At 35.1% G+C, this 21,253-nt stretch overlaps 2 protein-coding genes across 2 annotated transcripts; both read left to right on the top strand.

The window, feature by feature from the left end:
- The first annotated feature begins 6,635 nt into the window (after positions 1-6,635).
- LOC108370710 (opsin Rh1-like) lies at positions 6,636-15,796 on the top strand. Its single transcript, XM_017626089.1, has 6 exons — positions 6,636-6,857; positions 14,169-14,244; positions 14,508-14,746; positions 14,818-14,965; positions 15,035-15,312; positions 15,420-15,796. The coding sequence occupies exons 1-6, from the start codon at positions 6,850-6,852 to the stop codon at positions 15,544-15,546; spliced, it is 876 nt and encodes a 291-aa protein (XP_017481578.1). The 5' UTR covers positions 6,636-6,849; the 3' UTR covers positions 15,547-15,796.
- A 2,687-nt stretch (positions 15,797-18,483) lies between these two features.
- Positions 18,484-21,179, top strand: LOC108370709 (opsin Rh1-like). Its single transcript, XM_017626088.1, has 3 exons — positions 18,484-18,729; positions 20,493-20,559; positions 20,820-21,179. The coding sequence occupies exons 1-3, from the start codon at positions 18,722-18,724 to the stop codon at positions 21,177-21,179; spliced, it is 435 nt and encodes a 144-aa protein (XP_017481577.1). The 5' UTR covers positions 18,484-18,721.
- Positions 21,180-21,253: the final 74 nt, after the last annotated feature.

Raw genomic sequence — 21,253 nt, 5'->3', positions numbered from 1 at the left:
AATCGCAGGCAAAAATTATAGCTGAGTGTGGGAGTATGCTTGCTTACTGACTGGCTGAGAAATATATTAGAACGCTGATCTTGTTATGAATCAGATGCTAATGGTGATCGCATTTGTAGAAGCGGAAATGAAACAAAGGAAATTTAAACCCTAATTTTGTTTTGTATTTGAATTTTCACTGAATAAATCATGGATTTTCAATGATCGCTCTTGATGTGCATACATTTTCAGACCCAAAAAAAAATTTTTTTCCTTGAGTTAATTATTTAGGAATATGCTCCAGCTCTCAATATTACCGAAAGTCTGTAGAGCACCCGACATATGTCTATTANTGAAACAAAGGAAATTTAAACCCTAATTTTGTTTTGTATTTGAATTTTCAGTGAATAAATCATGGATTTTCAATGATCGCTCTTGATGTGCATACATTTTCAGACCCAAAAAAAAAATTGTTTCCTTGAGTTAATTATTTAGGAATATGCTCCAGCTCTCAATATTACCGAAAGTCTGTAGAGCACCCGACATATGTCTATTATTTTTTTTTCCTTCAAACACATATTATCATGCACTCAACTCTTTAAAGCATTTGAAACTATATTGAAATCTCACTGCTCGTGTTTGCTTCTCTAACAACTCTCAACGAGCGTAGCGCTCGGCGTTTCCAAGTCTCATCTCTTGCCGAAAAATCGGTCAAAACGAGTACTCAAACGAAAATATAAAATTGCTAAAAATTTATTTCAAAAATTAGCATTTCTCTATTCGTTCAAGATCCATAGATCACCTCTCGTACACTCTGTTCTGTCTGGCACGCTACTTTTTCAATACGCGCGCTCTTTGCGCTCCCCATATCTCAGCACAAGTGTGTATAGCAAGAAAGCAAGCAAGCAGTAAAAATTGTATCTTTGGTTGTCTGGCAAAGTGATGCATTTCCCCCTCTCCGGGATAATTTTCTTTGTTTATCCGCTTTTTGACTTACTTGCAAGCAGGGTTGCCACTTTGGTTAATTGTTACCAAAATTGGTAGAAAAAATTTGGGTTGGTTAAAAGGTAAATTTTTTTCTCATTTTGGTAAATTTTTATATTACAAATTTCTTTCCAAAAGTGTAGTCTATTTTATCGCATTGATTTTCGAATGATTTTTATATTCATAGTATAAATGTATATCGATATAAGACGAACATATCGTGCTCCATTCAAAACTAATTTTACTGGAATCCCGAGGAGCTTTTAATTGCCTAATTTATTGCATAATTTATTATAGTTTTATGCAATTGCGCACTATGGTTGTTCACAAAAAAAAATTATCTCAACGCAATTTTTTATCAATGGCAATTGTTAAATGATAAAAACCGCAAAGGACTGGCGGCCAAAAGAAAACGGGTATTTTTAGCTGCACATTGTTGTTTATGATCAAATAAAATTCCGTACATTAATTGTTCTAAAAATTCAGAGTAAAAAGTTCGAAATTTAGCCGATTTTCTTTTTTTTTTTTCTAAATGTTGTATATAGCTGGAATCCTTGATTTTTATGGATTTCGGTAAAGCCCAAACAATGTTTTTATACAAAAAAAAAAAAACAATTTTTACTTGGAAAACATTGTAAATATTCAAAAAAAAATCACTAACTCCAGTTCAAGTTTTTTCAAATGATGAAGCTTCGTTGTTGCCTTTAGTTTCATCACTTTCGCTTTTGGTTAAAATAAACTCAGAATATGCCGTTAATATGATCTCAAATACCGTATAACTAGTTAAATAACAAGTTCCTAAGAAACAATTTTAATTCTTATTAAAATAACTAAAAACATTACAAAACTATAGTTTTTATTAAAATAACAAGAAAAAATTTATTGCTAGATATTTTCCAGATTTGGTAGATTTTTTTCAAGTGTATAGTAAGTATTTTTTTGTCGTCAGTGGCAACCCTGCCTGCAAGTTATAATACATATTTTGTGTTAATTTTCTGTTTTTTTTTTCTCGTCTTCTTAGCGCATCTATCAATGACGAGTTTTCTTTTCTTTTTTTTTTGTTAGGAAAAGGGGTTCGGCCACACTCATTTGCCTCTTCGATGTAGTAAAATAATGGCTTTTAAATGAGTTTTCTTTGTTCAATCTTTTGGCTTTTGTCATGTTAATTGGCATAAGTTGTTGCTCTGCTTTTATTTTGAGAAACATAAATGGCGATTAGGATAATGCATACTTTATCTTACATAGCAGGTGTTTCGTTTGGAGAACTACTATACTACACTCTATTCAGTACGAAGCTACGGTGCGTGCCCAGCACTAGATAAACAATAAATTAAGCAATATACAAAGAGCAGCTGGAGCAGATGCTACAAGAGCAATTAAGTTGTGTCCTTCCGATGCGCTTAATGTGATCCTGCATAAGCTGCTATCGTCAGGTCGGTTCCCTTAGTTCCCAAACCCTCGCCCACATTTTTCGTAATAAGTGATTTCTTATAGAGCCTTTCCACCGAACAATTAAATAAAGACTAACATTTTGTTAAATTTTAAAATGTTATCGTTTTCACTGTCTGTAGTGCAAGGCGATATTAAAGTTCGTTTTTATACCAGAGCGTACTTATAGGCTTCCCTTTACCCAAGATAGGTCGGTATTGAAAATGGGCGAAATCGGACCGTAACCACGCCCACTTCCCATATAATGGTATTTTCGAAAAATGCATGAACTAGTATGTGACGTAGAATTTTCTTAAAAAACAATATTGTTGTGAAAGTTTTGGAAAATTGGCGTAACCCCGCCCACTTATGATGAAATGCTGTATTTCAGTAGCCGCTCCACTAACTGCCACCAAACTAGGTGCGAACATTGCTTAGAGTCTCACAAAAAAATTGTAAACTTCTGAAGCTTCTTCACTCAAGATCACAATGTTTACAATAATCTTATACAGCCAATTTCACGAAAGCAATTTAACCGGCCGTCTTCATGTGCTGGAAAATCTCGTTTGCGTGACAGCCAGCAGCCAGTGAAATTGCATCTCTATCAGCTGTTTATTTAAATATTTTTCGTTTACAATAGGCTTTTTGTGAAGGACTGCCAAACAAATGGCATCAAACTGCATCCGTGATGGAATCAAATTCGAATCGAAATTCTTTTTGAGATGATCTCAATGAGATTACGGCATTTGATAACGAGCTCGCCTTCTCAATTTAAAGTGTATGTGGGAGAAAAAAACGGTAATTTTATTTCATTCGATTCGAATCGAGTACATATGTACATATGTATGTGTAAAAATAAATGCACATACATATATCACATGTATGTACATTACATAAAACACTTTTTTATATGGTGCGAGGCTAGAAATATTTAGGAACATAAAATTTCATTTCGTTTTGTACTAAAATACACTCGTTTGCACTCAATGCATAAGAATTTATATGCTAGGTATGCATGTACATACATACAGTGGTCCACAAAATAAAAGAATTGCGATATTTTGACCGGTTTTGGCTTTGGGCATTTGTCTTTTGTTTATTTAATGTTTATTATTTTTTTTTTTATAAAAGTCTAGCTGGTATACAACAAACACCGTACAAATTCAGATTTCAAACTTTGTACAAAAATTAGAAAAAATCTGCTTATTTTCACCAAAATTTCAAACTTTTTAATCAAAATTTTGGTATGCAGTTTTGTATACCATTTAATTCTGGTATAATAAAGGGCGAGTTTCAAGCTGCTATAAAATCCTGTTAATTTTTGTAATTTTTTTTTTTTTGCTGGCACACATATTAAAGAAATTTGTCGAACATACTTTTGTATGGAAAAAACGTGAAAACCCTTCAACCAAAGAAAAAAAACAAAAAACAAAATAATTTTTTCCGAGCTGTCTGCAAATCTTTTTTGGNATATTAAAGAAATTTGTCGAACATACTTTTGTATGGAAAAAACGTGAAAAACCTTCAACCAAAGAAAAAAAACAAAAAACAAAATAATTTTTTCCGAGCTGTCTGCAAATCTTTTTTGGTGTTGGCTGTTGTCTGTCGCTTCACCTGAACATATGAAAAGAAATTCCAAAGAATCGGCAAAAAAAGGCCGATGCCGATGCCGATGCTCAATTTTGTGCCGATACTAGCCGATGCCGACTAATCGATTGCACGCTATTTAATCCTCCACTTTACTTTCCAAATTTGGAAAGTTTTTTCAGGGCTCCAATATTTTTTAGATTTTTCAGATTTTTTAGGCTCATTAAAGTATTTTTTATGGACTTTTTATAATAACTCGAGACACTTCTGTAGAATCACAAAGCTCAAAATTTTTTTCAAATTTTTTAATAAATAAAATAAAAAATAAATAAAAGTGCAGGCTTAAGCACAAATGCAAAAAAATGGCACAGAACCTGTTATTTTTTAAATCTTTCTTCTGTTAAAGTTTGATTTTTTTTTTTTAATTTTTTATTTAAAAAATAAAAAACCTGGAACGATTAATTAATTTGTCAGAAACTATCAGTCGGAAAGTGATGTATTTATGGAGAATTTTATTAGCTTTGATTTGGCTCATCTCATAGAAATTGAATAGTGGCATCCATTGAACATTTTTGCTGTAAACGAGTGTAATTGCCCAGTAAAGAGATTAATTTTATTGTATCACTCATACGCCCTGCTGTACCACCAAAAACATATTATTGATCGCTGGCAAGTGCGAGGGCGAAAATGCTTCGCGACAACGCACTGTGGTCCAATTTGCTCTAGTAGGGTAATTTAATTATTATATTAAGAACTAAGATAGATATCTGGATGAAATTTTGTACAAATTACGTTTGAATGACTAACAACTTCAGGTCATAAAATGGGCAAGATCGAATAGCGACCACACCTACCAACCATATAATTAAAAAATCTTAAAATTTTTCATCAATTTCTGGTATTTTTTTAAGCACTTGCGCATGGCATAAACTTAAAGATTATAATGCAAATTCATATTTGTTAGAAATTAATTAAATTATATTCAATTAAATATGATAATATGAGGTACACTGACGGTCAAAAGTGAGTGTATGGTGATTTTTGTTAAATATTTGCAATATTTTTCAAGTTAAAAGTTTTAGTTATGACAAATCCCAGTGAACTCGATGACGAAGTCTGATGAGGAGATGAGATGTGGTGATCTTCGAAATATCAGCTATAACTTTTACCAGTTGTTAATTATTGTTGTTTTCCAACACATTTTTTCATTGGAAAAAAATTGTTGAATATAATTGTGAGCTTTTTAATCTGAGCTTTTAGAAAAATTATCGGTTATAAAATTTAAGTAAAATAGCTCAAAGTTTTAAGCGCTTAAAAATCGCGTTGATTTTTAATTAGTGTTTTTTTTTTTTTGGTTACGGCTTTTGCGGTTTTCTCATATAAAAAGTGCAATTTATAAAAACCAGTGTTAATTTTTAAGTGATAGTTCAGTGACCAAAAAAGTGCATAACTTTCGAAAGCTCAAAAGCTCCCCTTATTTTAACTTTTTGGCAGCAACCCTCAAAATTTTTAGTTGGCCTACCAGCTGAAAATGGCGGCTTACCAAGCTTAGACCCAATTTCAGATGGCCTATTTAAGAATTAATAGACCGTTGATTATCTTCAGCAATTCATTTTCAGATCATACATTTAAGCTGCACTTAAATATTGGCTATTAAAATATGATATATGCAACCCTGTGTTTATATCAAACAACAAAGATTGATAGATAGGTTGTTTTGGCAATTTCTGATTTAGGCTTCGCGCATATGAATTCAATTTATCAAAGTAATTCTATTATTAGATCTGGAACTGATATTACCAGAAAGAGAATCTACTTTTCCATCAAGTCTTTAATTTTTAGGAGTCGACAGCCAAAATATAAAAATTTCTCGTCTTGAAATTTCGGGAGTTATGTTGAAAATAGAAAATAAATGCATGGGAGCCGCAGACAGCCGCTGAATTTTTTTGTGGATTCTATTAGAGTATAGATCAGTTGAGAGAATGAGTATAGTACGTGCTCTGTCTTCGCGATATAAAAAAGATTTCATCTACCAAAAAAAAAACATAGAATTTGGTACTCACCAAAAAAGTTAAAACTTTATCAGCTCCAAAACAAATATGTGTGTCCACTTCAGTGAGTTTTTTTATATTTCCCAAATTTTCTTACTTAAAACAATGAGTGAGAAAAAATTAAGTTAAAACAAAGTTTTTTAACAAGTTATTGAGCCTTGAAAATGTTCAAATTACTTTTGCACGCACAATTAAATTTTTAAATTTTTGCTTTTGTTTATATGTAGCCAAATTTTTTTAAACAATGTTGTGTTTACTCTTAAGTAGACAATATTCTTGCATATTTGATAAAACATTTATTGAAATTTCATAAACAAAAAATTTCATTAAAAACTATAGCTTTGCACATTGGACCACTGTGCAACGACGGCTCAATTTTCATTATCACACCAAACATAGGCTTAAGTTATTTTACATGTTTTTTTTTTTAAATAGATTCATTTAACATTAGTTATTATTTCCGCGCCACGCGCTCTTACATAGAATCGTATCGCCGCTGGCTAGTTCATAATTTAATTTACCGAAATTATCTTTGACTTAAAGCTTGTCTTATTCTAACGAAACTATAAAAAGAGCAGTAGTAAACAGCTTGCCTGCAGGTTCCAACGACAAATCGCTGCGAGCAGCCCACTCCGGGAGTCAACCGGAAAAATAAAAAAAAAATATAAAAACTTTACTTTGAAAGAAATGAGATTTATTCTTTAATTTGCATCTTTTTTGAACGTAAATTAAATAGAAAATCCTCTGCACGAAAGCGCATATAGGGATATAGTACGACAACTATAATCAGAACAACAACAACAACAACAACACCTACACCATGGAGAGGTATGCTCAATTGCAAGTGTAAATGAAAAGTGTTTTAGTGACTCAGAGAAAACTTCTACACATAGTCTGGTTTTTAACCGACTTCCAAAAAAGGAGGAGGTTATCAGTTCGTCGGAATATTTTTTTTTTTATATATGTATGTTACCGCATAACTTTGGACCGCGTCAACCGAGTTCGATAATTCTACATCGGAAAGGTAGTGTCTCAGGGATGGTCCCATACTAATCTGGTTTAGATCTGATCGTTGGATCATGATATACATATATTTACATATATATATACATATATTTTTTTTTATTAAGTCGGTTTTTTGCTAAAAATTACTTGTTATTTAAAGGGCGCGCAGCTTATGAAGTGAAATTGAAATGAGTGAATTTGATGGCTACTAAATAAGTCCAACAACTGATAGCCATGCTGCCCCTTGCGCGCTTATTGTCGTAGTTGAGTTTATATGTCGCCTGTGCCTTCTGGATTTGTGCTCCGACTGCTCTACGGATCTTATTGCANATTAAGTCGGTTTTTTGCTAAAAATTACTTGTTATTTAAAGGGCGCGCAGCTTATAAAGTGAAATTGAAATGAGTGAATTTGATGGCTACTAAATAAGTCCGACAACTGATAGCCATGCTGCCCCTTGCGCGCTTATTGTCGTAGTTGAGTTTATATGTCGCCTGTGCCTTCTGGATTTGTGCTCCGACGGCTCCACGGATTTTATTGCGNAGTGACTCAGAGAAAACTTCTACACATAGTCTGGTTTTTAACTGACTTCCAAAAAAGGAGGAGGTCATCAGTTCGTCGGAATATTTTTTTTTTTATGTATGTATGTTACCGCATAACTTTGGACCGCGTCAACCGACNTTTTTTTTTTTATATATGTATGTTACCGCATAACTTTGGACCGCGTCAACCGACTTCGATAATTCTACATCGGAAAGGTAGTGTCTCAGGGATGGTCCCATACTAATCTGGTTTAGATCTGATCGTTGGATCATGATATACATATATTTACATATATATATACATATATTTTTTTTTATTAAGTCGGTTTTTTGCTAAAAATTACTTGTTATTTAAAGGGCGCGCAGCTTATGAAGTGAAATTGAAATGAGTGAATTTGATGGCTACTAAATAAGTCCAACAACTGATAGCCATGCTGCCCCTTGCGCGCTTATTGTCGTAGTTGAGTTTATATGTCGCCTGTGCCTTCTGGATTTGTGCTCCGACTGCTCTACGGATCTTATTGCATCCTTTAATGTAGAAGAGAGAGAGAGAAGAGGAGTTCTCTTGAAGAATCTTCAGAAGTTCGGTATCTGTTTCGTTTCTCATCTTTACTCCAAACATAACTTCGAATGACGTAAATTTTGTAGATACCTTTATACCTTCTAGACGTGGCATCTAGCAGACCCAAATGCATCAACCCACTGGACAACCTCGCGTGGTATATANCTTTACTCCAAACATAACTTCGAATGACGTAAATTTTGTAGATACCTTTATACCTTCTAGACGTGGCATCTAGCAGACCCAAATGATCGATGTGTAGCGTAGCAAATGGGCTGTCCCCTTGATGCTAGGCAAAATACCTTCCTGCTTACCCAGCTTTCGGTTCCGCGTAATACACTCGATGCAATTCGCGATTATTTTAATAATTTTATTTTCAAGGTGTGTTATGTAATAGTCCTGCCTACTTGCGTGCATCGTCTTCTGAGCGCCCATATATCCAAAGTTGAGTGCGTTTCCAATGACTTATTTTTCCCTGCTTTTAGGGACGGATAGTAGGTCTTGTTCATTGACTTGCTTATAAATCAGCTCGTTTTTCGTTTTGTACTCGGCATACTGCTTATGTTTTAAGATTTCTGCAACTGCTGCCAATTGGTCGTATTTTTATTGTGCTCCTCGGACTTGTGCGTGCACCTCCGATGTCAGCGTCATAACAGGCAATCGACTTAAGCTATCGACATGTTTCATTCTGCTAGCTCCACGATGCATCAGCCACTGGACAACCTCGCGTGGTATATCTTTTTTCGTGTTTGTCTGCAGTCAGTTACAAGAATAAATTCTATACCCATGAGATAGTGAGGCATCTTTTTCGTAGCCAAATACGCTGCTTTCACCTCTAAAAAATAGCTATGCATTTTTTCTTCTAACGACGATGTTTTCCTGCTCCAGTAAAAAATAGAGTGCCACTTGGTGTCGAGCGTAACTCCAAGTCCTTTTTTGGATGCATCAACGTGAAGCTGGTTCGGCTACAAGAGCCGTCTTTAAATTCTCTAACGCTTGAATTTGTGCGCAAAAACCGGCGAACTACAAAAGCCAAATGGTGCTTTATTGAATTCGTACAGCCCTTCCTTTGTGAGACGAAGGCAGTGTACATATTTAGGACTTTTTGAGGTTCATCACGCAAAAGTATTTGGCGCTTTGCCTTTTTTCAAGAACTTCTTCTAACCTATCTTTTAGAACAAACGAGTTTAACTTGCGAAAATCTACGCACTGCCTATAGCAGCCATCCTTCTTTTTTGCCAACACGACTTTGCTAGCAAACTCAGAAAATGACTCTCTTATTATGTCCTGCTCCAGCAATTGGTTGACCTGCTTTCGTACTACTTCGTTTTCTGGTGCTGATAAGCGACTTGGACTGTCACGGAAATGGCGATGTTACTGCAAGTTGGTACAATATTCAGCTTAATAGGACAGCTCGACTGGACACTCGATGGTTTATAGTTGTCAAACAACGGATTAACTGCTTCCCAGTACTTCGATTCTACATCAATTTCAGAATTTTGTTCGACTACGTTGTAAACTGAGATCGACTTTCTCGCCCGCTTCTTTAGAAAGTCGTAGCCTACAATTACGTCGACATTTATTTTACCATCGGGAACTAGAAGGAACGTGTGTTGTGTATACTGACCGTCGACGTTAACTTCCACAGGGAGACATCAGATCCAGTGTCTACTAAGCAGGACAGTGTCTCGTTGTTGATTTTCATCTGCTTAATTCGCTTGGCTGTCTCTGCAGACACGTAAACTCTCTCCCCTCCACCTATTTCCCCCCACGTAGTCCATGGCCTTGAGGATTGCAAATACCTCAGCCTGGAAGACCGAGGCATACTAACCAAGAGAAAAGTGAAGCTTATCCCCATTCACTTCGATGAAGACCACAGAGCCTGAGCCAGAGTCAGTTTTGGAGCCATCAGTGAAGATTCGAGTGAGTGTAAGTCCAGGCTCAGTGCTCGTATTAAACCAACATTAAGCCTCAGGGAACTCAACATTATAGAATCTCTTCAACAAAGGTAATGGTGGCGTACTATCCTGTGGCACTGAAAACACAAGAGTGCTCAGATCCCTGCCGCCAGCAATTTCCACCTCACCCCACTCAGTGTTATACCAACATCCATGTCCACCCTGAGAGCAGCCCTTTTTAATTCCGTACATGAAATATTGACCTCCTTCTGCCTGAATTCTGATGAGCCGCTGTGCCAGAATTGAATGAATCCAATTTACCAGCAGAATGCTATCGAGGGTGGCATTGTCAAAAGCACCCTCAATGTCTACAAAAATGCTCAAGGTGAATTTCTTCCTATTGAGGGTATTGCTAATTCTGGCAACCAGATTTTGCAAAGCCGTCGCACAGGATTTGTCCACCTGATTGGCATGTTGATGCAAAGACACAGGATGTGATGAGAGCGCCTCCCTGCGAATACGCAACCCTACCAATCTTTCCAGACATTTTAACATAAAGAATATCATGCTAATAGGCCTGTAGCTTCTGGGGATAGTATAGTCATCATTACCAACCTTAGGTATAAAGGCGACATCAACCAGCCTCCAAGGTTGTAAGCAAGTGCAAGAGACGCTGTGAAAATCTGTTTCAAGGTCGTCAACACAAGCCCAAAACCTTCTTTAAGTACAATAGGACCGGGCGATTTGAAGCGGTCAAAAGACTCAATAGCACATCTTATGGCAGGGGTTCTTAAACTTTTAATAGGATGGAACCCTTACTAAACACCTTTAATTTTATGGAGCCCCACATCAAATTATTAAAAATTCAATTCAAATATGAATAAAAACTTTTACTAGAAGTAGTATACGTATGTACTTTAAATTTTAATGTGAAGAATGAAATTTTTTCACTGTTATTAATTAATGTATAAAATAGTAGTTCGATATAATGTCTGAAAGCTGTATGCGCACTTCTGGGGTAGCATCCAATCTCGATCTGAATTTTTTTTTGTATAAGTGTAAGCTGAGAACTCTATGGACAGAGTACGTTGTGGCAGAAGGCAGCAAAGGTAAGATGGTTTTTTTTAGCGACTTTATGATATTTACTCTTAACACTAACCCAAAACTCTTTCAGAGACATAGTGTTTCAATGTCGAAGTACTCTGAAGATCTATGAATGCTTTGTAAATGAATTTTGTACCCAACCAGTATTACTACTATCATTCGAAAAATAATCTGACAAAGATTTCAGAAGATTTACCAAGTGCCCAGTTATGACATTTCACATTTCATTTGGCAATTCATCGCGTTCCTTGTAGAAAGTTGTATATAACACTTTGGCTACAGCGGACAGCAGCACATACCGGTTAGAAAAAAAAAACAAGATGTCAAGCGCAAGCTCAAAGCTCTTATGTAGGTATGGCACTCAGTACGGCAATCATACCAACTACGATTACATACTAGGTTCTTTCCCTAACAATCTGGACCGAATCCGGTAATTAGGGAATAAGCGAAAAGTTTGCTCTCAAAAGTGGAACAAAGTCCAGAAGTAGGGAACGCAAAAACCACATTTCGTGACCAGAATTTGAGAAACAACGGATTCATGTTTGTGTCACTTAAATGCACTTAGAAATGTAATTTCGGTTTCACAAATTTGATTTTAAGCATATAGAGATTTTACATTCACTATTCCTTAAAAGCACCAAGTAAATGGAGGCAACATGTAAACAAAAAACAGCTGATATGCATTTTGGCACTTTATCCATTTTTACCCGGAGTAAAAGTTCGGGCTGTTTCGGGTAGGAAGAAGAAGACACTTACGATCCCATACGTTCCAACTTTCGCTCTCTATTACCCATTTCGTTGAGTACGGTAATGATTTCTGAGCTGTTTTGGGCACCCACTTTTGAGAAAAATCGGTAATGACTCGGATTTAAAAAAATGTAACGAAATCCCGTTGATAGAAAACAAAGAATAGGATGGTATATAGTATTAAGAAATTTTTTTAATTTTTGGGGATAGTTGAACAATTTGAAAATCGATATTCATTGTTTTTTCAATTTTAAGTTGCATATTCTATTTATTATTAATTTACATAGATTGCTTGGTAAGGTAAAAATATCAACATCCTGGCTAAAAACTACCCCTAGAAACCTGGAGATTTTTTCGAAATAGCCCGAAATAGTTTCCAATTATAAACATTTTGAGTTCTAAGACGATTAAAGATTTATATCAAGAAATTTTAACTATATGTTCAACAATTTTATTGAGCTTAAGGCCGTTTTTAATGAAAAACTATTGTGGAAAAGACAACAATAATTTACAAAAATGGTAGAAGTGATAGCTATTTCGAAGATCACCACATCTCCTTATCAGATTCTTCAGTGGGATTCCATCCAATAACCCCAGCTGGCCTTATAAACTGTTGTTGCTTTTTTCCACTTGTTTCATGTGAGCCAACTACATACAATCAAGCGCAGCTAGGGATGAAACGATACCATGCAGGTATCGATACTTTTACTTGGAAGTAGTATCGAAGAAAAGTATCGATGCCTGAAAAATATCGGACCTAAAGTATCGATACCTACTCGTATCGGTGCTCATTGCGTATTCAGTATTAAGTTAAATTTTTTTTTTTTTTTATCACAAGTTAATCATCCTCTGGGAATCCTAAACTCCGAATAATTAATTTTAATAATGTAGGAACTGAAAATAAATAAAACTCCGTTATATAGCAGAACTATATGTTTAATGATGAATGGTATTTACACAGATACATGCAATTGGAAAGGATTACAAGTTAATCTTATTTAAGAAAATATTTATTAATAAAATATTCAGCTAAAAAAGAATAGAAGTTTTTTAAATCTTTACCAGTCAACCGATTTCTTGACGTGGTTATTGTTGCTCCTGCTTTCGAAAACAATAGATCGCAAGGAAAAGATATTGCATCTATATGTAGTTGTACATAAGTTGTTGCAAGGTTTATATGTTCCAACTGTTTAGCCAATATGATAATGTTGGACGCCAACCAAGCCTTTTTTTGAAATTTCAGAAATGACAGCCAGATAACTGTCAAGAGAATAATAATGATTTAGACTATCAGTGCTATTCTGGCTAAGATAGTTGCAAGCCTTTTGTAAGACATTCGAAAAACCTGGCCTATTGTTTTTGAAAGGTTTTGTTTATCCTGGCACGAAAGTTTTACAAACAGCTCCCTTGTCAACTTTAATTGTGAAAAGCTTCTTTGACTGAAAGCACTTGCTTATCATTTTGCTCGCGGCGCTCCACCAGTCGCAATGTCCGAGAGATCCGATGTTCGAATCCTCCAGAAGCGGATCTCTTTTTTCTTTTTTTTTTTTAATTAAATGCTTTTCCTTTTTTAATATAATTTTCTTTTCATTTTTAGGTTTTATTGTTTAAAAACAGAAAAACAGATTTCGTGACTTTACCAAGTGTTCTTTTATATTTTGCGATTGTATTTTTATGAAAAGCTGTTTTTCATGGCAGACTACACTCGAGGGTATTCCATTGCCTGCCGAGGGGCGACCGCTACTCGAAAATCTTTATTTTTATTTTTTGAGTTTGGTCTTGAACGCAGGCCCTGCGGAATGGTAGCGCGCGCTGCTGATCACTACACTATAGTGGCCGCCAGAAAAGAGCCTTCAAGATAGTTACCAGAATTATCAATTCTCTTATGAAATGCGCCAGTCATAAAGTTAAGCTTCCTATAGATTCTATGACAGCGCGCACATGATCAAAGCTCGCTCTGGTCATCGCGAATTTACGGCAGCTACGAAAAAACAAATATCGTGGGAGAAGTTTTTAAAGTTCTCATTTTTGTTGTTGGTATTTCCGACAGGGTAGGAGTGTGATGTAATGTGGAACGATTTTCCGTCATCCCTTGTCAAATTTGGTTTGGAGACAAACCGGTTTCGGCGTTGTGCCATCTTCAGTGTCAGTTTTTAAAGCTTTCTATAGATTTAGTATGAACGCGTTCAGAGTAAGAGCTCTCTGATCGTCACTAACTTACACTCTTGCTTGTAACAGAGTTATTTATATTATATTTTTTTAACCATACTCTTAAATCTTTAGTTTTAATGGAATCAGCAATTTACAAGCCTTCGGGCCACATTTTGCCGCCCTGTCTAATGGATCAGTCACAGACAAGGTAAGATATTAATGTCAAGAAGTTTTGAAAAGAAACAACTTTTTAGGAGTATTCCCTTAAATTGGCGGAAATCTGGAAAACCTCAGGAATTCCGAAGCTTCAAGAGGCTTGAGCTATGAAAGATCAAAATTTTAATGATCAGTATTTACGAGGCTTGAGTTTTTCAGTATTTCGAGTTAAGAAGAACTCCCACATTATAACTAAAATTTGTTTATTACCTGCATAAATATACATATGCTATCTCTCTCTCTCACACACTCTCCCTATCCCATCATACAGGTGNTTTGGGGCCGGCCATGTGCGATCTTTATGGCGCCTTGGGTTCGGCTTTTGGCTGCAGCTCCATCTGGTCGATGTGCATGATCTCGCTAGATCGTTATCAAGTCATTGTCAAGGGCGTAGCTGGTCGACCAATGACCATTAAATTGGCGCTAATGAAAATTGCTTTCATCTGGGCTATGGGCAGCATCTGGACATTGGCGCCGGTGTTCGGCTGGAGTCGGTGAGTGCGATAAACGAGTTAGGAAATAATTTAAATTGTATTTTTTCGCTTATTTCAACTTTTCGCTTTAGGTACGTGCCTGAGGGTAATCTGACTTCATGCGGCATTGATTATTTGGAGCGCGATTGGAATCCACGTTCATATCTGATCTTCTACACCATCTTTGTCTACTTTCTGCCGCTGTTCTTGATTTGCTATTCCTACTGGTTCATCATTGCTGTAAGTATTTAAATAGTGGTGTTTCAACGCTGATTTGTAAATCTTTTAATGCACTCATCAACTAACTAGGCTGTGTCAGCTCACGAGAAAGCCATGCGCGAACAGGCCAAGAAAATGAATGTCAAATCCCTGCGCTCTTCTGAGGATGCCGAAAAGAGTGCCGAGGGCAAATTGGCCAAGGTGGCGCTGGTCACCATCTCGCTGTGGTTCATGGCATGGACACCATATTCGGTGATCAACGGCATGGGCCTATTCGAATTCGAGGGCTTGACTCCACTGAATACCATCTGGGGTGCTTGCTTTGCCAAATCGGCTGCCTGCTATAATCCCATTGTCTACGGTATCAGGTGAATACTAGAATATGATAGAGGAGTAATCCTTTCGGACGAGAAATATATACTTTTGTATACACAAATAACCCCCTCTCTCCCTCTCTTTCTTCACTCACAATTAGCCATCCTAAATACCGTTTGGCGCTGAAAGAGAAATGCCCATGCTGTGTGTTCGGCAAGGTTGACGATGGCAAGTCCAGCGATGCCCAATCGCAAGCCACCACCAACGAATCCGAGTCCAAGGCATAAGTGGTTGGAGTTTGTGTGCCCGCACTCAGCGATGCTAATGACAGCAACAAATACAATAACAACAACAGCAACAAGATTAAAAATAAAAGCAATAATAACAACAGCGAAAGCGAAAAAATATTGTATATGGGTATAATTATTTATATACATACATATATAAACAATGAAGTGCAATGTCATCAAAGACTTAAAAAAAAATCGAACAAAAAAATAAAACAGCAAACGAACTTTTAAAAAGTTGATATAAAAACGTTGTATTAAATATTTCCCAAATCGTACAGGAAAAACCTACTAATAGGCCTGATCCCGTACCTAGTTGAAACTTAAAATTTGTTACCATATTTGTTACCGTGAAATCGATCCCGTATTTGCTGTGAGCACATTTTTGTTATTTGACAGTTTTACTAGATTTAGTCCGAGAATTGCGGGATAAAGCCTTATATTATAAATGTTAAAGTTTGTGAGTGAGTAAGTGATTAGCTTTCACAATGCACTCAAGAAGCCTCGCAATCGTCAATAATTGCCAACATCATTTTTATTGCCATCTTTGAAAATTTACGTTATTTTTGGCTTTTTCCATACATACGCCATAAATACACCAGAAGAAAGTGACCGACTGAAAATCCGGCGTACTGGTTCAACAAGAGATCCACACTCTTTAAATAAAATAACTGAAAACCCGTCAACATCAGTGTGTGTAGGCCGTTTTAAAGACAAGATACCTTCTGAAGGGAAGCACTAAAGGACAACCACTCACCGTACGAGGCAGCCGGTCAGTCAGAACGATACAGGGAGTAGAAGCTTGCAGCCAGTGAGTTGCCAGTCGGTCAGCAAGGCAGACAAGTCAATCAAAGTAACAAGTCGGTTATGTATTTACATACATACAGTGGCGAAAATATAAATAGGGAAGAGCCATTTGAGTCGTTGGCTATTTTCCTTTCATTATTTATTGTTTATAATTTTTTTTTGTGAAAGTGTAGCTTGTTATCTAACAAAAACCATATAAGTCTAAATTTCAAACTTTGTACAAAAAATGGGCGAAATTCGACATACATAAAAATATTGATGTTTTTAATTGGATATCTTAGAAACACCCTTAATATGAAGTTTTGTAGGCCATTCAATTTTAGTATAACAAATTGCAGATGTTAAGTAGCTGGGACTTGCCGTTGATTTTTGGCAATTTTGTTGTCTGTTTGTATGGAAAAATCATGTATGTTGGATCAAAATCAAATCAAAAATCAACTTTAAACTTGCAATTTACTAAAATTTAATGGGTTACAAAACTGCATACTCAAAAAAATTCTAAAAAATTATATTATTGAAAAGTTTCAAATTTTGATGGAAATTTGCTACATAATAAAGTTTTCGATTTCTTCATATATTTTTTATTTTGTCGAACTTTTATTGTGTTCCTTGTTTTGTATTATTTGAGAAGAAAGACTTCTTATTTGTACATATTTATTTTTGGTAATGAAGCAAAGAAGAGCGATAAGGATAATTAGTCACATTAACATAAGTTCAATTCAATCTCCTTTTCGATTTCAGTTATTATTCTTATAAACAAACATATAAATTTCCAGAATTTTTTTTTTTTGAAAAATTTGATTATATCGAATTTGTCCCACCGAACTTCGAATCGGGTTGGGCGTTTTTCGAAGTTCGGAAAAATCGAATTTTAACCTCCCACTATCTCCCCCTATTGCTCCCTAAGCTTAGTGCTTAGCTCACCTCGCATACATACCCGTACATTTAACCTTTGTTTAGCCGCTCTTATTTACTTTCCAAATTTTGAGAGTTTTTCAAAACTCCAAAATTTTTTTAAGGCTTTTGGGATTTCTTCGAGATTATTAAGGAATTCTTAAGAAACTCTTTATAGTATCGCGAGACTATTTTGCAGCTTTAAATTTATTCAATCTTTGCACAGATTTTTAAATTTTTTATATCTTAATGGAATTTTTCGTTTTTTTTTTGTTTGGAGAAGACAAATTCCATATCGCCATTGCATAGAGTTAAGCAATATACCAAATATATCCTCTGTCTTTTTTTAAGAAGTATATTGAACACATTTTCTTTCATAACTGCCCAGTAAAGAGATTATTTACTTTTATTGTGTCACTCATACGCCCTGCTGTACCGCCGAAGATTATTGATCGCTGTCAAGTGTGACTTAGAAGGCGAATATGCTTTGTTTCATTCTTAAATACTCGCAAATGCAAGTACATATACTTACAAATAAATATGTATGCATATATGTAGTAGATAAAAGCCAACGATGATAATGAAATATTTAATAATACATGATTTTCGAAGTGTTGGCAAAACATTGAAACACTTTTGCGAAGCCGTTGAAATGTTCTATTGACATTGGCATCGGCAGAAAAATTTACCGTTAAAAGATTCTACATAAACAAATAGCCCCGAAGAGGCGTCCAGGTGAGCCAAAGAACGTACATATATACTAAATATTTATATACGTACATACATACTATGTGGTTAATATCTTTCGATATATTTGCTTTGGTATATGCACATAAATATGTATAAAAGTACATACAGAGTAGGAGAAGATGAAACGTGAACATAAATAAATAAGCTTAGAGAAATTATTGGCTTTGAAATGAAGAAAGCGCCTTTACTTATTATCATTATTATGATCATTATTTATTTTTATATGTATCAGCCTTTAGCAGCAACGCCTCAATTGTCATTATCATCACCAAGCATGGCTTAAGTTATTTTACGTGGTTTTTAAATAAATATTTATTCAACATTAGTTATTCTTTCGCTCCCACGCACTCTTACATACATAATATTTACATGCGTTCGTGCCATGTGTCGCTGGCTAGTTTATAATTTAATTTAACGAAATTAAGTATATTTGGCTTAAAGCTTGTCTTAGTCTAACGAAACTATAAAAACGACAGTAGTAAACAGCTTGCCTGCAGGTTCTAACGAAAGATCGCCGCGAACAGTCCACTCCGGAAATCTACCGGGAAAATAAATACAAAAAAAAAAATATATAAAAACTTTACTTTGAAAGAAATGAGATTTATTCTTTAATTTGCATCTTTTTTGAACGTAAATTAAATAGAAAATCCTCTGGACGAAAGCACATATAGGGATATAGTACGACAACTATAATCAAAACAAAAACAACAACAACACCTACACAATGGAGAGGTATGCTCAATTACAAGTGTAAATGAAAAGTGTTTTGGTGACTCAGAGAAAACTTCTACTCGTAGAGTGGTTTTGATTTGATGGGACTTTCAAAGGACCTTGAAATTTTCAAAAATATGATTAATTAAAAAAATTATTTAAAAAACTCAGCGCAATAACAGAATAACAATGTGGGTATAATATAAAAAGAAAAAATTCTATACAATTAAAAAAGTTTAAATTTTTTGGTGCATAAGGACTAATATCCTTGAAAATTAGCAATAATTGAAATCATTTACACGCAGACCTTAATTTAAAGCCCTGTTATTTAGAAGTAATTAAAAAGTGGCGTGGGAGATTTTTGCACAGTATTCCTTATGCAAATATATATTACTTTCTTCATGTATATAACAATATCAGATTGAATTTCGTGTGCTCCAATAAAAATTATAAAAATGGAATTTTAGTTTCTCTAATAATAGTCACTTGTTTTATTAAACTAGATTCGTTCGTTTTAGCAAGGAGAAATTTTTCAATTTTAACATTTTGAACTATCTAAAATTATTAACCGACTTCAAAAATAGGAGGACATTATCAATTCGCCGGAATATTTTTTTTATTTTTTTTATGTATGTTACCGCATATAACTTTGGACCACGTTAACCGATTTCTATAACACTTTTTAAGGGAAAGGTGGTACCTCAGAGTTGGTTCCGTACTAATTTGGTTCAAATCGGAATATTTGATCATGAAGAAATTAACGATACTCTTAAATTTTTACATGAGAATTGAAGTCGGTTTTGTTGTTTGTTTGAAAATTACTTTCAGAATTAAAAAAAAAAACGTGTAATTTCAAAAATTACAAAATAGCTGCGACAGATATTTTGTATGCGGCCATATTTTTTTTTTTTATTTATTTGATGCCAACGTCCATTGCCTGTAATATGAACATTGTGTTTGAAAATTTCCCAAAGTTATCAAAAAAAAAAAATAACTATGATTTTTTTCGAAGGACGATGAAAAATTATTAATTTCGATACTTATTAAATATAAATTTCTGATTTTGCATTCGTTTTTATTTGCCGATACTTCGACTTCAGTCTGAAACTTCCACTTTATTTTACTAAAATAGAATGAGCTACAAAACTGCATACTTGAAAATTTTCTGAAAATTCTTAACAAAAAGTTTAAAATTTTTAAGGATTTTTTTTTGAAGTTTGATTAATTTTCGTTAACTTTGTACAAGCTTTAATACTTTTATTAGTGCGGTTTCCATTATAGATCGAACTATATTTTAAATTTAAAAATTTTTAAAATTATTAAAAGCGTATATTCGCAATATTTGATGGTAAATTATTTATACATAAGGAAGGGATGCCATACAAATTTAGGTTCTTTACCCCATCATGAAACGATAGACCGTGGAGGTATTACGATAAGTAGAGGTGGATTGCCAGCTGGAAAAGGTTGGGAACCACTGATTACGACTATCAGGGGAAATTCTGGCTAAGATAGTTGCAGGCCAGTCATAAAGGAAAGCTTCCTGTAGATTTTATAACCGCGCGCTCGCTCTAGTCATCGCTGATTTACGCCAGTCACGAACAAAACATACATATGTCGTGGGAGAAGTTTTTAAAGCTTGCTATAGATTTAGGTAGTATGAATGCGTTCAGAGTAAGAGCTCTCTCTGATCGTCACTTACCTGCACTTTTGCTTTTAACAGAGTTATTAATATTGCAATTTTTTCTTATTGAATCTTACTCTGAATTCTTTATTTTTAATAGATTGAGCAGTTTACAAGCTTTGGGGCCACATTTTGCCGCCCTGTCTAATGGATCAGTCACAGACAAGGTAAGATATTAATATCAACAAGTTATGAAAAGAAAAAACTATATGGGAGTATTCCCTTAAATTAGAGGAAATCTGGAAAACCTCAGGAATTCCGAAGCGAAAGATCAAAATTTTAATGATTATTATTCACGAGTTAAGAGGAATTCCCACATTATAACTAAAATTTGTTTATTACCTGCCTAAATATACATATACTATCTCTCTCTCTCTCTCTCTCTCTCTCTCTCACACACACACACTCTCACTATCCCATCCTACAGGTGACGCCCGATATGGCACACTTAGTGCACCCCTACTGGAATCAATTCCCAGCTATGGATCCCATGTGGGCGAAAATCCTAACGGCGTACATGATCATAATCGGCATGATTTCATGGTGTGGAAATGGCGTGGTGATTTACATCTTTGCGACGACGAAATCATTGCGCACACCTGCTAACCTGCTGGTCATCAATTTAGCGCTATCCGATTTCGGTATTATGATTACAAATACGCCAATGATGGGTATCAATTTGTACTTCGAGACCTGGGTCTTGGGACCGGCCATGTGCGATCTGTATGGCGGCTTGNGTGGTGATTTACATCTTTGCGACGACGAAATCATTGCGCACACCTGCTAACCTGCTGGTCATCAATTTAGCGCTATCCGATTTCGGTATTATGATTACAAATACGCCAATGATGGGTATCAATT

The sequence above is a fragment of the Rhagoletis zephyria genome, unplaced genomic scaffold (genome assembly GCF_001687245.7).
Source record: "Rhagoletis zephyria isolate East Lansing unplaced genomic scaffold, Rhagoletis_zephyria_1.1 Rzeph_scaffold_04417, whole genome shotgun sequence".
NCBI lineage: Eukaryota > Metazoa > Arthropoda > Insecta > Diptera > Tephritidae > Rhagoletis > Rhagoletis zephyria.
The sequence above is the reverse complement of the archived record's forward strand: the minus strand, read 5'-3'. Positions and strand labels throughout refer to the sequence as shown.